Here is a 15,859-nt window from a genome sequence, read left to right as displayed (position 1 = left end):
TCTCACTGGGATTTAAATGATCACTTTCCTGGTTACTGATGAGGTTAAACATATTTTTTATGTTCATGAGCCATTTGTGCTTTCTTTTTAAAAAAAATTGTCTTTCCTTCTTTTTCCTTTCCTTCCCTTCCTTTTTCTATTTCCTTCTTTCCCTTCTCCCTCCTTCCCAACCTCCTTCCTTCTGTCTGTTGATGGTCTCAATATATTACTTTGTTGATATCATAGCAGATATCTTCTCTCCTTGTGCCTTTTTGTACTATTTATGGTATTCTTTGTTGAGTTTAAATTCAAATTTATCAATCTTTTCCTTAGTGATTTGTGATTTCTATGCCTTTCAAAGGAAATTTTTCTCTACTGCATCATGTCTTCTGAAAGTTTTAAAGTTTTATCTTTTACAGTTAGGAGTTTAATCCACATGGTATTTATTTTTGTGTTTAGTGTAAAGTAGGAGACCAGTATTTCTTTCCCATATAGTTAATTAGTTAAAAAGAAAATTAATTTTTCTTTTGGGATAGTTATTTAAATTACATTGAATCTATAGGTAAATTTGGAGGGAATTAGCATCCTAATTATAGTGAGTCTTCTTTTCAGAATCATGGATTACCTCTCCATTTATTTTTCTTTTTTAAAATGTTTCTCAATAAGGTTTTTTAATTCTCTGTGTAAAAGTCTTGTACATTTTTGCTAGGTTTATTCCTTGGTTACTCATTGCTGAATTTTAATTAAATTGCACTATTCAGATCTCCCAGGTGTGATTGTGAAGTTGTCAATTTTTCCTTCTGTTTTGGTCAGTTCTCTTTTTATATCTTTTAAGGCTATGTGGCTAGGTGCATGTGACATTATATAGTTAAGTCTGCTAGAACACTTTTTTTTTTTTGATGAGCCTCTCTATCCATATTAATCCTGATTTCTCATTCTTTTTGCTCTGTCGTTAATTTTACTTTCCCAGATTTTTTGGTATATCTTTTTCTATCCCTTCATTTCATTTTTTTTTTCTGTAAAGTTTTTTGTTTTGCCTCTTAAAGGGATTATATACCTGATTATTTTTATTTAATCTGATTATCTCTGCCATTTAATGGATTTTAATTGATTTACATTTTTAGATTTTTTTGATACAGTTACAGTTAATTTATGACATTTTATTTTGTAGTTTCTTACTATCCTTTTTCCTTGCTTCATTTATTATCTGTTATCCTTGGGATGGGTAATTCCCCCCTTATATTCTCTTTCCTATACTTCAGTCCTTTGAGTAGTTACCTTCAAATTTAGAATACATATATTTATCTCTGGTTTTTAAAAAAACACTGTCTATATTTTTTTCCATTTTCTCACTTTATTTCTAACTACAAGGGGTTTGGCATGAACTTTATAATTGCTGTGTGATATTTTGCTTTTACCTATTTTTTGAACACTATAAAATAATATATTTACTGGAATATTTTATTAAAATCTCCAGGTTATTGTGTATTTATTTTATACCACTAGTTCCTCAGTAAGCGTGGGTGAGGTGTAAACCCTCTTAGTCTTCATTTTAAGTCTGAACCAACTTGGCTGTATAAAAAACTTTTGTTTTTCTCTCGGCACTTTGAACATATTTCTTCATTTTTTTCCTGACGTATATTGTTGCTGATGAGAGGTGTGCAGTGAGTCTAACTGAAAATTGTTTTTCTGTCCTTGATGTTCTGCAGCTTCCTTTCCCGGGGTGGATTTGTCTTTATTTAGTCATGCTTTATTCTCAGAGTGTACTTTCTGTTTGATGACTTGTAGTGTTCTTTAATCCTGGAAAATCCTCAGCAATTTCCTCTCGAGTTATTGCTTCTAAGATAGTCTTTTCATTCTCTTGATATGGAACTCCTGTAGCTGAATGTTGAGTAGGTTGAGCACATAATCTATTGTTCCACCTTAGGAACACTTTTGAGTGAAGAGGCACTATCTAGATGAAGATTCAGGGTGGACTTAAACCAGAACTGTTGCGGGCACTGTGGTTATTTGTCCATCTCAGATGCTCGGGCATGTGAGTCTGTATTTCCTGTCTCCTCGCTGTCATATATTTCATCTTTTTTGTCTTTCTGGGCTACATCGTTGTCAAGAATCTCTGTATCTGGCCCAAAGGTGGCCTCATCTACTGTATCTTAAATATTTCAATTGATATTTTTGTCCTTATCCTCCAGATATTGTATCATTCTTGCCTTTTTAGCTTAGCAATTTATTACTTTTTGGAAGATGGCTTCATTTATCTCTTGGAACATCCTTTTATATTTGAGTTTGTCACACTTCTATACATTAAACTCTATCTGGAGTGAGGTTTTGTTTCAAGTACTGATGTCTTTAGTCCTCTTTCTTTACGTTAGACTTAGGCACGCGTATTGGAATTTATTTGTAGACTCTCCTTGGACGAGAGTTTTTCTTTGGTTGTTTTCGTGTGTTTCTCCCTCCTTCCTTTCGTGTCTCTTCCTTTCTCTTGTCTCCACATGACCCTTGGCACCTTGAGTGCAGGTCTGAGTCGTGTTTGTTCACAGTTACGTATCCCCTGAAGAGATGCTGGGACGTGGCAGGTTCCGTGGGGGAGCACATGGGCGGCTCGGCTTAGTGGCAAAATGAGGATGCTGTGGATTCGCTCCTTTTACCTTAGGTGAAAACATCTTTTGGAAAAGCTGCAGCTGCGGGCAAGAGGTTGGCAAACATCTTGTTGTTTTGCCTGTCTTTACAAGTGGGGGAACATCGCTTCAATGTCTGGGGTCTGGTAGCAAGCCTAGATGAGTCCCCTCTCACATGGACCACTTTAGCCCCCCATAGTCCACGGGGGCCAAGTCCCACTATCACTGCTTGTTTCCTGACCAGAGCCCTGGCCAGGCTACTGTGTGTTTCTGATGCCTGCCTGATGTATGGTGATGCTAACCTTCTGTTTGAGTATTTTCAGGTCCTTCATGGTCTATCCATGATTGTGATGTACTTGGCACAGGGAGGCATTTTTGAAGTCTGAACTCAGAATTCCATGCTAATTTGAAACTGTACATCTGTGATTTTTGAAGAGGCATATATGAGGATACTACTGCAGAATCCTCCCTTATCTAAAACATCTCTCTTTCCTGCACCCATGAAGACTATTTAGTCAGCTTGGATCATAGCTTCTTTCTCTCGCACTCCACAAATACTGTTTGACCGGCTTCTTTTGTTTCCATATTCATATGTGAGTTCTGCTGCTAATCTGATTTTTCTTTTCTATGTAACTTTTTTGTTGCTTACAGATTTCCCCCATGTATTCTGGAAATTCACAGATAATGTGTTTTTTCCCCATTAATCCTGAGGCACACAGAGAAACTTTTCCAGATGAAAAAAATAAGTGTATTCTTAAGATTTGAGAAGGGCTATGCTTAAATTTACAGTATGTAGGGTTTCCACAGTGGGTCCTAGGTAGTAGAGCGTCTCTGAGCTGAGTGACCCTCTGCTGTGAGTTACTTAATCTTTCTCTGCCTTGGTTTCCTCCTCTACAATAAGGAAATAATAATCATGGGATCTGTGTCAAGAGTTAATGTGAGCATGAAATACTTCAATTTATGGAAAAGTGCTTGGAAAAGCACCTGTGGTACACTAAGTGGAGGATAAGCTTATCTTTGTTACCTTTTCCTCAAGTAATTTATGTCTCATGTTTTGCATGGAAATGACTGGAGAATTCCTTAAGCTAATCCTCTAGTTTGTCAAATAAGTCACTGAAGGATCTAGTATGCTGTCCATTGCTGCTGTTAGTTCAGCTGCTTGATTATACTTTATAAAACTCTTTCTTTTTCTCAGATTGTACTCTTTCAAATACAGTCTATGCGTCTTGAATTTCACAGTGAGACTAAGAATTAGAGGCTTTTTCCTTTGTTTGCTCGCTTCTAGTTCAAAGAGTTCTTTGCAATAGTATGTTTACCTGGGAACCATTGATCCTCCATTATGAACGGAAGTATAGTTTTTCAGTAATGATAACATTTCTTTCTGTGGAAAGTTTACACTTACTACATTTCATCTGGGATGGGACAGAGATCAGACAGAGGGAGATAACCAAACTACTAATAATTTTCAGGCCGATGTGTATCATTCATTAATTGCACTCATGTGTCTGTATGTCTGTACTTCTGTCTGAGCATAATTGATACTGTTGTAAAAATTACTTTTGGAAGGCTTTGACTTGAAACCTCCTGTTTAATCTTGTACATACACACAGAATAAAGTATATGAAGGTATATGCTTTTTGTTAGTGATTTTCAGCACCTATTGTGGGACTGGGAAAAAGAAGTGCTTGAGGTGAACATTTTTAGGTGGTACTGCCTGAGAGAATGCAACATTAAAATATTAGAAACAGGTGAAAGACTAATATGTCATTTCAAAGAAGATTAAAAGTTTTCTTAGTCCATGAACTAGTTCATGAAATCTATGGTTCCATTGTAAATAATAGTCTCTTCAAGTAATTCAGCATTTTGAAAATTGCCCTTATTTTTCAGGGTTGAAAGTTGTAGCATAACCATGCTATTTATGAAATACTAGGTTAAGGTTTCTGAGTTAAATGTCCATCTTATTACAGCCCTTATGGACGAAAGCGGTCAGAAGATGTTATTTCTTTTTTAAAATCTGAAGTACATCTTGCGATTCCTAATGTGGTAAGTATTATGAAATATTCAAGTTAACACAGTGATATTTTGGTACTGTATTTAAGAAGTTTAGGGACTTGCCTGGCCGTCCAGTAGTTAAGACTTTGCCTTTGAATGCAGGGGAAACGGGTTTGATTCCTGGTTGGGGAGCTGAGATCCCACATGCCTTGTGGCCAAAAAAAAAAAAAAACCAAAACAAACAGAAAAAATATTGTAACAAGTTCAGCAGAGACTTAAAAAGAAGTATCGCATTAGGACTGAACTTAATTTAATCTCTTGGTCCTGTGTGCTTTTTGACTTCACCTCAGCATTTAACAATGGCAACCCACTCCAGTACTCTTGCTTGGAAAATCCCATGGTTGGAGGAGCCTGGTAGGGTGCAGTCCATGGGGTTGCGAAGAGCTGGACACGACTGAGCAACTTCACTTTCCACTTTCACGCACTGGAGAAGGAAATGGCAACCCACTCCAGTGTTCTTGCCTGGAGAATCCCAGGGACACGGGAGCCTGGTGGGCTGCCATCTATGGGATCGCGCAGAGTCAGACATGACTGAAGCGACTTAGCAGCAGCAGCAGCAGCAGCATTTAACAAAAATCAAAGTGTATCATTAATATCTATTATAAAAATTACTTCTGCAGAGCTCATGGTATATTGAAGGTGGGTATCAGAGTTAAGTGTCTGGTGGGGCCATAATTAGCAAGTACCCTACAAATCATCTTGCTTTTTCTTACTTCACACATTGTCTAAATAAGACCATCTCAGAAGTCCAAATCTCTGTCCTGAGCACCCAGCTGTGAGGCAATCCACGGCAGAATAGAAGGAAAGAAAGAAGAAACCTGTGCCTTGAGTGCACGGGTCCCTTATGTTTTCTCAGGGCACTTTTCTCTACCACCACCCCTCCTGCTGCTTGTTGGCATGTGGAGCACCGAGTCGTCAGGGTGACTGTGGTGCGTTCTGTGATGATCCAAGGGTTAAGGCCAGCCAGGGATGATCTATGGCTCACCTAACACCACATGTACACAGTCTGGCCTCCTGAAGGACAGCTTCTATGCTTATTTGGCACATTTGAAAGAACTGAAGTCAAATCTTGGCAGTATAGCTTCTTCAGTTTTTCTGCTTCATGCCGCACATGCACACACCTGCATCCAGCCACCCTCACAGGGAAAGGGTGGCAAGCACTGTGCTTGACCTTTCTGCCTGCAGGAATGGGTAGAGTGGGAAAGCTTGAAGATGGTTAAGTCTGCATCCTACCTTCCTCTAATATCCCTCTCCTTGAAGCAGACTTCCACTGGGCCAGCAGAGGCTTTCCCCACTCCGAAGGGAGCGGGGATGATGACAGTCAGAGGTGTGGCTTTGTCTGTGCTGGGAGCACCTTGGACTCATTTCTTCTTTCCACAGGTAATGGTTCCTAGCTTGGATGACATTCAACAAGCCATTAACCGTATGATCCAGTTAACCCTGGAGGTCAGCAGAGGAGTAGCTCACTGGGGCCAGCAGTCCCGTCACATCAAGAGGGTCATTAGCAGTACCTCCCGTACAACTATGGACTTGTCCCATCCAAGCCCAGGAAAGCAACTGAAGAAGGAAGAAAGTAAGAATATTAAATCTCAGATCAGTAGAGTCTCAGAATTATAACAGTAAAAAAGTCTTTCTGATTTTCCTGGATATTAGAACATATCTTTTTAAAGTCAGTTTTATATGTTTGTTGGTTAAATTTTGCATTAAAAAAACTAGTGTTCTCCATGTTCTATCTTAAACATTGCATGCAGACATTTCAGATTTTGGTCATGGGTGGACAAGGATATTTATCACTGTTCTACTATCATAGTCTCAGATTCAAAGTTAAAAATGAAAACAAATCTTAGAACTAATTCTATGTTCAGGCTTGTATTTGGTCTGATAAACTTAGTTTGCTAGAACATGGTGCTTAGAAAATCTGGTCATATGTGCTTTGTACATAAAGTTTATTTAAGCTATTCCCTTAAATAACTAAGGGTGTAATATGACACTGACCCCAAATTCCATGGATATTTTTGGATACTTTCTCTTATATAGAAAGCCAAACTTTTTTTCTTTTTCTTTCTTGCTATTATGCCACATTAAATTTTTATTTATTTTTGAGAAAAGTTGCACATATCTGAGGTGTACAGTATGATGTTTTGATATATGCATACTTTTGTGAAATGGTTGCCACAATCAGAGTAAGTAACGTATTCATCACCTCTCATAGTTAATCATTTGTGTGTGTGTGTGTGTGTGTGTGTGCGTGTGTGGTGAGAACACCTGAGGTCTACTTTCTTAGCAGACTTCAAGTACATATTATTATTATAATACTATCAATCACCAGTACATATACATTTCCAGAATTTATTCATTATATTAATGAAAGTTTATACCTCTTGATCAACATCTCCCCTTTTCTTCTACCCCCACCCCAAGTCAGTATCATTTATGGGTACTTCAGCCAGCTGTTGCTAGGCAGGAATACCAGATTAAACCATTTTAAAAGAGAAGGTGGAAATATCAAATTTTTCATGAAATCTCATGATTTTTTAATTGTTAACAACTGCTTTAACAAAAGTAGGGAACTGTCTGGGCCAAACAAAAGTATCTGTATGGTCTGTACCTGATGAAGAATACTTGAGAATACTGACTTTTAGCAAGAGATGTGTATTATGGTGTTTAATAGTGGTTGTGTGGTCTCTGTATACTAGATGCTGAGCTGAAGACAAGCATATGTTGTATCATTTAGTCCTCTCAAGTATTTCTATGAAGTTGAAATAATTAGCGTAAGGCATTTGGGTAATAAATGTAGCTTTTGTTGCATTTAGTCGCTAAGTCGTGTCTGACTCTTTGTAACCCCATGGACTGTAGCCCGCCAGACTCCTCTGTCCACAGGATTTTCCAGGCAGGAATACTGGCGTGGGTTGCCATTTCCTCTGTAGGGGATCTCTCCGACCCAGGGGTCAAACCCCTGTTCCTGCATGGGCAGGCAGATTCTATACAGCTGAGCCCCAGGGAAGCCCCAGGGAGCCCAGACCTCTCCTTTAACCACAAGGCTGTTCTGTGGGATAGCTGTTTCAACTCTTTTGATCTTTCCTTGGAGGACGTTTTGTTTTGGGGGAGGTTGTTAATCAGTGTCTTTCTACTGGTTTTCAGTTCTTTCCTCTGAATAGCAGTTTCCTCACTTTAATGAAGGCATCCCAGATAGATCAGTGGTAAAGAATCCACCTGCCAATGCAGGAGATGCAGGAGAAGTGGGTTTGACCCCTGGGTCAGGAAGATCCCCTGGAGAAGGAAATGGAAACCCACCCTAGTATTCTTGCCTGGGAAGTCCCATGGACAGAGGAACCTTGCAGGCCACTATAGTCAATGGGGTCGCAAAGTAGTCGGACATGATTGAATGACTGAGTGCGCCTGTGCACATGTACTTTAAAGAAACCTAGACCACAGTGATTTAATAAGAATAAATGAAACTAGTGAGAGATTAGCTGTTAATTACTTGGAGGGAGATGGGTCTTTAAGACTTTATAGTTTGAAAAGTCTATAGATGTTTACAATTGGTAGTATTTAAAGTTGAATGCATGAGTTATCTATAGAGTAAAAATGTCTGTTCTCAGGATCCTTTGAAGAAATGATTCCCGCACGGAAGCTGAAGAATTTTTACCCGGGAGTGGCAGAGCACAAGGATATTTCCAAGCTGGTCCTCCTCCTTTCTTCCTCCGTAAACTCTCTGAGAAAGGCAGTTCATGAAGCCCTGCAGGACTTTCAGAAGTACAAGACACTCTGGACAGAGGACCGAGATGTGAAAGTGAAGGTGTGTTTCCACTGCTGGCAATGCAGGTCGGGTTGTAATTGTTTAACTCTTGGGGGAAGACCAGGAAAACGTCAGTGATAATGATGAGCACTCAAGAACAGAGGCCGAGAACCTGTAAATGCCACGCACCTAACACGTCTTGTGTAATTCTGACACTGGCACTGGGGCAATTGATAATAATGAGGCTCTAGCAGATTTTGTTCAATTCATACCAGAGGCCAGGTATTCTGGGGTGTGTCAAAGTTACAGAGGCTTACCTGTGTATTTGGTTAGAAACTCAAGGAAACTTTAGGGCTATAAACAACCAACCAGGAATGTGAAAGCTCCTCACGTAGCCTCCTCTTCCAGTACTAACAGTTCATCCCTTTCTCTACTGAGCCCCTGGCCTGATAGCACATACGTGAGGAAAAATATATAAGCAGATGCAATTTTCTAACTTACCTATTAGAAGTATAAGATTTACATTGTCAAAAAGCCGAAGAAAGTGTTGATTCTTTCCTTGCCACAGGAGTTTTTGGCTAACAATCCCTCTCTGACTGAAATCAGATCTGAAATTCTACACTACGCGACTTTTGAACAGGAGATTGATGAGTTGAAGCCTGTTATAGTTGTAGGAGCACTTGAATTGCATACAGGTACTTTAAAAATACTATGTAAAGTATCTGCATTTTTCACATGAAATGTGACTTCATTTTAGGAGGCAGTTATTAATCTGCAGTATTATAACTATTAAGTATTTTGGACCGCCAATATTTTTTGTATATATGTTAAATATAGATACACATTGTGTATATATATAATATTATACCAAAGTGGCTTAATGCAGTTAATACTAAGCTGGCATCCAGCAACTGAAACTATAGGTGGAACTATGTGTTACTGGAGGGAGTGGGTTGTGTACAAGAGATAAGAATCAGAACAGCTGGAGGCCTCCTGAAAAGTTAGTCCAGTGGGATTAGAGTATCAGAGGGTGATGAGACAGTGTCTGAAATCACAAGCCCAAGCTGATTCTATGGCTAACTATAGTGAGGGGGAGCTCTGTTGGACGGGCCTAGTGTTCCCAGCATCACAGGCTGCTGGTCTCATGCAGAGGTTACCTGGAGGAATTCAGGGAAACGAGTGAGGGCTGCTAATAGGATGTCAGAAACAGAGCAAGGTTCACACTGGATAGTGTTCGAATGAATTTCCAAAATTCTTCTCTATAGACTTCGGTGTCTTTCTTGTGAATAGCATAACATACTTCACTGGGATAGGAATTAAGTCTTCAAAATCTGGTAATCTTACAGAACATTTAATTCAGACTAGCTACATTTCAAGTGCTCAGTGTGGCTGGTGACAATGAAATGGACAATTATAAATGCTCAGATTATACATGAAGTGAATTGTTTGAGAATGTCACCTAGTATTTTATTTTGATCTTTTTCTGTCTTCACTAGAGCCAATGAAATTGGCCTTATCAATTGAGGCTAAAGCATGGAAGATGCTACTCTGTCGATATTTGAATGAAGAATACAAAAAGAAAATGTCAGACATGATAGCATTTATCAATGAATACTTGAAAAAGTTATCTAGACCTATTCGTGACTTAGATGATGTCAGATTTGCAATGGAAGCCTTGTCTTGTATCCGTGATAATGAAATTCAAATGGACATGACTTTGGGACCAATTGAAGTAAGAAATGTTTGCATTTTCCTCTCTTTGAAATGCCTTTTTTTTTTTTTTAAATAGAGAAACACTAAAAAGTTGATTTATTTATCTATTTTATGGCACAATCTTCCTGTTTTTCCTCTCTGATGTTGATGTTCTTAGAGGGACTTTGATAATTATCAACAGTGAACAGTATACCAAGGGAAATGTATTAATAATGCTGTACTGGTCTAGACAGTGTTCATTTTTTTTATGCTGGTACCTATATTTTACAGAAAAGAGTGGTTGTACCTTCTGACTTCAGTCCTGACATATTAGGCAAGTTCCCCAAATATCTTTGACTTTCTTAGAAATGAGCTATGTGTCTCCCCTATGACCAGCAGCATACCATGGTTGGGAATGGTCCATTTAGGTTCAAAAGTAGCTGTTGGGATTTAGATCAACAGGAGATGTTTTTAGGAAAGAGTACTGTTTTAGTTTTCTGTTTAGCCTCTGTAACAAATTATTGTAACCTCAACGGCTTGATATAACACATATTTATTATTTTATAGTTCTCGAGGTCAGAAGTGTGGGATGGGGCGGAAATCAACATGTCAGCAGGGGCTCCAGGGACGAACTGTTTCCTTGTGTTGTCCAGCTTCCAGAGGCAGCTTGCATCCCTTGGTTCCTGGTTCCCTCCCAGCAGTGGCATCACTCTTACCCCTGCTTCTGTCCTCACATCTCTGTCTCTAAATCTCCTGCCTCCTTCTTTCCCTTAAAGGAACCTTTGTGATAATCTCCCCCTCTCAGATTCTTTATTCTTAATCACATCTGCAAAGTCTCCTTTGCTGTGTAAGGTGACATATATTCCCAGGTGCTAGAGATTAGGGTGTGGATAACAATAGGGAGGCTGTTATTCTACCACAAGTACTTATGGCTAATACTTAGAATTTCTGGCTCATGGTGATAATAAAGATCAGATCCAGTTCATTTTGTAACTTTTTTAGATTCTCTGTGGACAGCGCACTCCCCCCAATTGCCTGCAAACCTGGGGAATTGGTACCTCCTTTTGGTACCCGGTGTTCATGACTGAGCCTTGCTTTCTTGAACCCATTTAGAGTTTGTGCTCTTTGGTAGCTAATGAAATTCATACCTTTACTACTTCTTTAAGTCTTAGTATTCAGATATTTTGAATGCTGACCCCTCGCTTCTCAAGATTTAACAAGTTATCATACCATTTTTTCCTGACTGCCAAAGCGCAGTTTTTCAGCATAAATTCCTTTGGTAAAGCTGATTGCCAACTCATCACTCTAAAGAAAATTAGGCAAAATTGGTATATACCATTATACAGATTTCAGTTGTGCAAGATTATAACTCAATATTTATATGCAGTGTAAAGCCATCACCACCTTTAAATCTCATTACCAGCTATCACCATCCAGTTAACCCCCCTCACTCATCCCTCTGTCCTCCTTCCTTTCTGGTTACCACCAGTATGCTCTCTGTACCTATGAATTTGTTTTTCTTTCGTTTGTTCACTAGTGTCTGCTCTTCAGAATATCATGTCATTCCATTCCTTATATAGCCAACCTCTATTGTAATAGAATATGAGAAGACATTTTGCATGGTGTCAGCACAAGATCAGGAAGAGAGAGGCAGAAAGTTATTCTAGGGTGTTTTTCCTTGGAGGATAGCTCAAAGGGATTGGTCTCCTCTCCACCAGAATCACCTTGGTTAAGTTCAGATTTCAGGGCCTGAGGTCTCTAGAGTCAATATCTGATGTCAGTGATACTCTAAAGGAGTTTTTTATACACATTTAATTTGGGGGAACCATCCTTTTAAGACATAGTGGGGATTTCCCTGGTTGGCTATGGTGCTGTGCTGGGGGGATCCCTGGTCAGGGAACTAGATCCCACATACTGCAATAGAGAGTTCATGCTGCAACTAAAGATCCCACATGCTGCAAGACCTAGTACAGCCAAATAAATAGGTAATTTTAATAAAAGACGTGGGAATGTGTTTGTAGAAGGCCTGTAAGTCATTTGTAAATTGCATTCCTTGTGATGTGTCTGAATCTGCCCCCACTGCACAGGAAGCCTATGCTATTTTAAACCGGTTTGAAGTTGAAGTCACCAAAGAAGAATCAGAAGCAGTAGACACCTTGAGATATTCTTTCAACAAATTGCAGAGTAAAGCGGTGAGTACAAATTTAATCCTTCTTTTATTAAGTGACTATATCCAGAAAAAAATACATTTCAAACTTTTCAAAAGCTCAATATATATTACCTTCGTAGCTTTATTGGCATATAATCCACATCCTATAACATTTACCATTTCAAAGTATACAATTCAGTGATTGTTACTATATGCAGAGTTGTACAACCATTATTATTTAATTTTAGAACATTTTCATCGTCCCAAAAGAAACCTTATACCCATTAGTAATCACTCCTCATTCTCTTCTTCACCACAGCCCCTGGCAATCACTAATCTACTTTTTATCTCTTTGAATTTGCGTTTTCTGGATGCTTAAACATAGGTAGAATCATAAAATATCTAGTCTTTTGTGACTGGCTTCTTTCACTTAGAATAATGTTGTTAAGGTTTATCCATACTGTCTCACATACCAGCACCTCATTTTCCTAATGGCTAATAGTTCTTAGCATCTTTTTACATGTACTCATTAGCCATTTGTATATCTTCTTTGAAGAAAGGTTGAATTTAAATCCGTTATTTGTTTTTTAAATTGGGTTATTTGTCTCTTTGAGTTGTAAGAGTTCTTTATATATTCTGGATGTAAGTCCTTTAATCAAAAGATTTGCAAATATTTTCTCTCATTCTGAGGGTTTTTTCACTTTCTTGATGGTGTCTTTTGAAGTACAGAATTTTTAATTTTGAGCAAGTCCAGTTTGTCTATTTTTTCTCTTTTGTTTCTTGTTTTTTGGTATTGTGTGTAGGAAGCCATTGCCTAATCCAGGGTCATGAAGAGTCACTACTATGTTTTCTTATGAGAGTTTTATAATTTTACCCTTACATTTAGTCTTTGTTACATTTTGAGTTAATCTTTGTGTATGGTGTGAGTTAGGGGTCCAACGTCACATTAACATGTGTGGATATCCTGTTGTCTCAGGAACATTTGTTCTAAAGACTGCTTTCACCAACGAATTGTCTTGTCACCCTGCAGAAAAACAGTTAACTGTAAGGATTCATTTCTGTACTCTCAACTTTAATTTGTTGATCCATATGCCTGCCCCATGCCTTGATTACAGTAGTTTTGTACTAAGGTAAAAAAAAATATATATATATATATATATATATAATGGAGCAAAATACACATAACCTAAAGTTTGCCATCTTAATCATTTTTACATGTAGAGTTCAGTAGTGTTACATGTATTCACATTGCTGTGCAGCCAACCTCCAGAACTTTTTCGCGTTGCAAAATGGAAACTACCCATTAAACAACAGCTCCCCATTTCTCCCATGTAAGTGAAATCATACAATATTTATCCTTTCTGTTACTGACTTATTTCAGTTAGCGTAATATCATCAAGATTCATCTGTATTGTAACATATGTCAGAATTTCCTTCCTTTTCAGTGTTGACTAATATCCCATCATGTGCATATACCACACTTTGTTTATTCATTCATTCATCATTGGGCGATTGTGTTCCTCCCACCTTTTGGCTGTTGTTAATAATGCTGGTATGGACATGGATGTACAGTTATCTCTTTGATACCCTGCTTTCAGTTCTTTTGGATATTTACCCACTCCAGTACTCTTGCCTGGAAAATCCCATGGATGAAGGAGCCTGGTAGGCTGCAGTCCATGGGGTCGCTAAGAGTTGGACTGAGCGTCTTCACTTTCACTTTTCACTTTCATGCATTGGAGAAGGAAATGGCAACCCACTCCAGTGTTCTTGCCTGGAGAATCCCAGGGACGGGGGAGCCTGGTGGGCTGCCGTCTATGGGGTTGCATAGAGTCGGATACGACTGAAGCGACTTAGCAGCAACAGAATTGCTGGACCACACAGCAACTCTATCTTTAATTTTTCAGAACTGCCGGCCATACTGTTTCCATAGCAGCTGCACTATTTTATGTTCCCACCAACAGTTCATAAGGGTTACAATTTCTTCACATCCTCACTTGTTATTTTTTGTATTCTTGATAGTAGGCAACCTAATGGGTGAGGTGGTCTCTCATTGTGGTTTTGATTTGCATATCCCTGGTGGCTCAGAGGTTAAAGCATCTGCCTGGAATGAGGGAGACTGGGGTTCGATCCCTGGGTTGGGAAGAGCCCTGGAGAAGGAAAATGGCAACCCACTCCAGTACTCTTGCCTGGAGAATCCCATGAAGGGAGGAGCCTGTTAGGCTACAGGCCATGGCGTCACAAAGAGCCAGACACGACTGAGCAACTTCACTTTCACTTTTCACTTTCATGCATTGGAGAAGGCAATGGCAACCCACTCCAGTGTTCTTGGCTGGAGAATCCCAGGGACGGGGGAGCCTGGTGGGCTGCTGTCTGTGGGGTCGCACAGAGTTGGACACGACTGAAGCGACTTAGTGTCAGCAGCATATATATTTATATTAAAAATATATTTATATAAATATATAAATAAATTTATTATTTATTTATTTATATATTTATATCACTCTGTAAAGTAAGTAGTGATATCCCTCCTTTCTTTTCTAATTTTAGTAATTTGAGTCCTTTTTCTTTTATTTTTGGTTCAGTTCAGTTCGGTCGCTCAGTCCTGTCCGACTCTTTGCGACCCCATGAATCGCAGCATGCCAGGCCTCCCTGTCCATCACCATCTCCCGGAGTTCACTCAGACTCACATCCATCAAGTCCGTGATGCCACCCAGCCATCTCATCCTGGGTTGTCCCCTTCTCCTCCTGCTCCCAATCCCTCCCAGCATCAGAGTCTTTTCCAATGAGTCAACTCTTTGCATGAGGTGGCCAAAGTACTGGAGCTTCAGCTTTAGCATCATTCCTTCCAAATAAATCCCAGGGTTGATCTCCTTCAGAATGGACTGGTTGGATCTCCTTGCAATCCAAGGGACCCTCAAGAGTCTTCTCCAACACCACACTTCAAAAGCATCAATTCTTCGGGGCTCAGCCTTCTTCACAGTCCAACTCTCACATCCATACATGACTACAGGAAAAACCATAGCCTTGACTAGGCGGACCTTAGTTGGCAAAGTAATGTCTCTGCTTTTGAATATACTATCTAGGTTGGTCATAACTTTTCTTCCAAGGAGTAAGCATCTTTTAATTTCATGGCTGCAGTCACCATCTGCAGTGATTTTGGAGCCCAAAAAAATAAAGTCTGACACTGTTTCTACTGTTTCCTTATCTATTTCCCATGAAGTGATGGGACCGGATGCCATGATCTTCGTTTTCTGAATGTTGAGCTTTAAGCCAACTTTTTCACTCTCCTCTTTCACTTTCATCAAGAGGCTTTTTAGCTCCTCTCCACTTTCTGCCATAAGGGTGGTGTCATCTGCATATCTGAGGTTATTGATATTTCTCCTGGCAATCTTGATTCCAGCTTGTGTTTCTTCCAGTCCAGCGTTTCTCATGATGTACTCTGCATATAAGTTAAATAAGCAGGGTGACAATATACAGCCTTGACGTACTCCTTTTCCTATTTGGAACCAGTCTGTTGTTCCATGTCCAGTTCTAACTGTTGCTTCCTGACCTGCATACAGATTTCTCAAGAGGCAGATTAGGTGGTCTGGTATTCCCATCTCTTTCAGAATTTTCCACAGTGTATTGTGA

At 39.2% G+C, this 15,859-nt stretch overlaps 1 protein-coding gene across 1 annotated transcript in view; it reads left to right on the top strand.

Annotated features, from left to right (window-relative positions):
* Positions 1 to 15,859, top strand: part of DNAH8 (dynein axonemal heavy chain 8) — a 312,973-nt gene that overhangs the window by 79,293 nt on the left and 217,821 nt on the right. Inside the window, exons 24-29 of the mRNA XM_018039316.1 lie at positions 4,565 to 4,640; positions 6,030 to 6,222; positions 8,252 to 8,448; positions 8,957 to 9,083; positions 9,885 to 10,120; positions 12,168 to 12,272. Coding sequence (XP_017894805.1) covers positions 4,565 to 4,640; positions 6,030 to 6,222; positions 8,252 to 8,448; positions 8,957 to 9,083; positions 9,885 to 10,120; positions 12,168 to 12,272 — 934 coding nt within the window. The remainder of the gene's footprint in view (positions 1 to 4,564; positions 4,641 to 6,029; positions 6,223 to 8,251; positions 8,449 to 8,956; positions 9,084 to 9,884; positions 10,121 to 12,167; positions 12,273 to 15,859) is intronic.

The sequence above is a fragment of the Capra hircus genome, chromosome 23, assembly GCF_001704415.2.
Source record: "Capra hircus breed San Clemente chromosome 23, ASM170441v1, whole genome shotgun sequence".
Taxonomy (NCBI): domain Eukaryota; kingdom Metazoa; phylum Chordata; class Mammalia; order Artiodactyla; family Bovidae; genus Capra; species Capra hircus.
The sequence above is the reverse complement of the archived record's forward strand: the minus strand, read 5'-3'. Positions and strand labels throughout refer to the sequence as shown.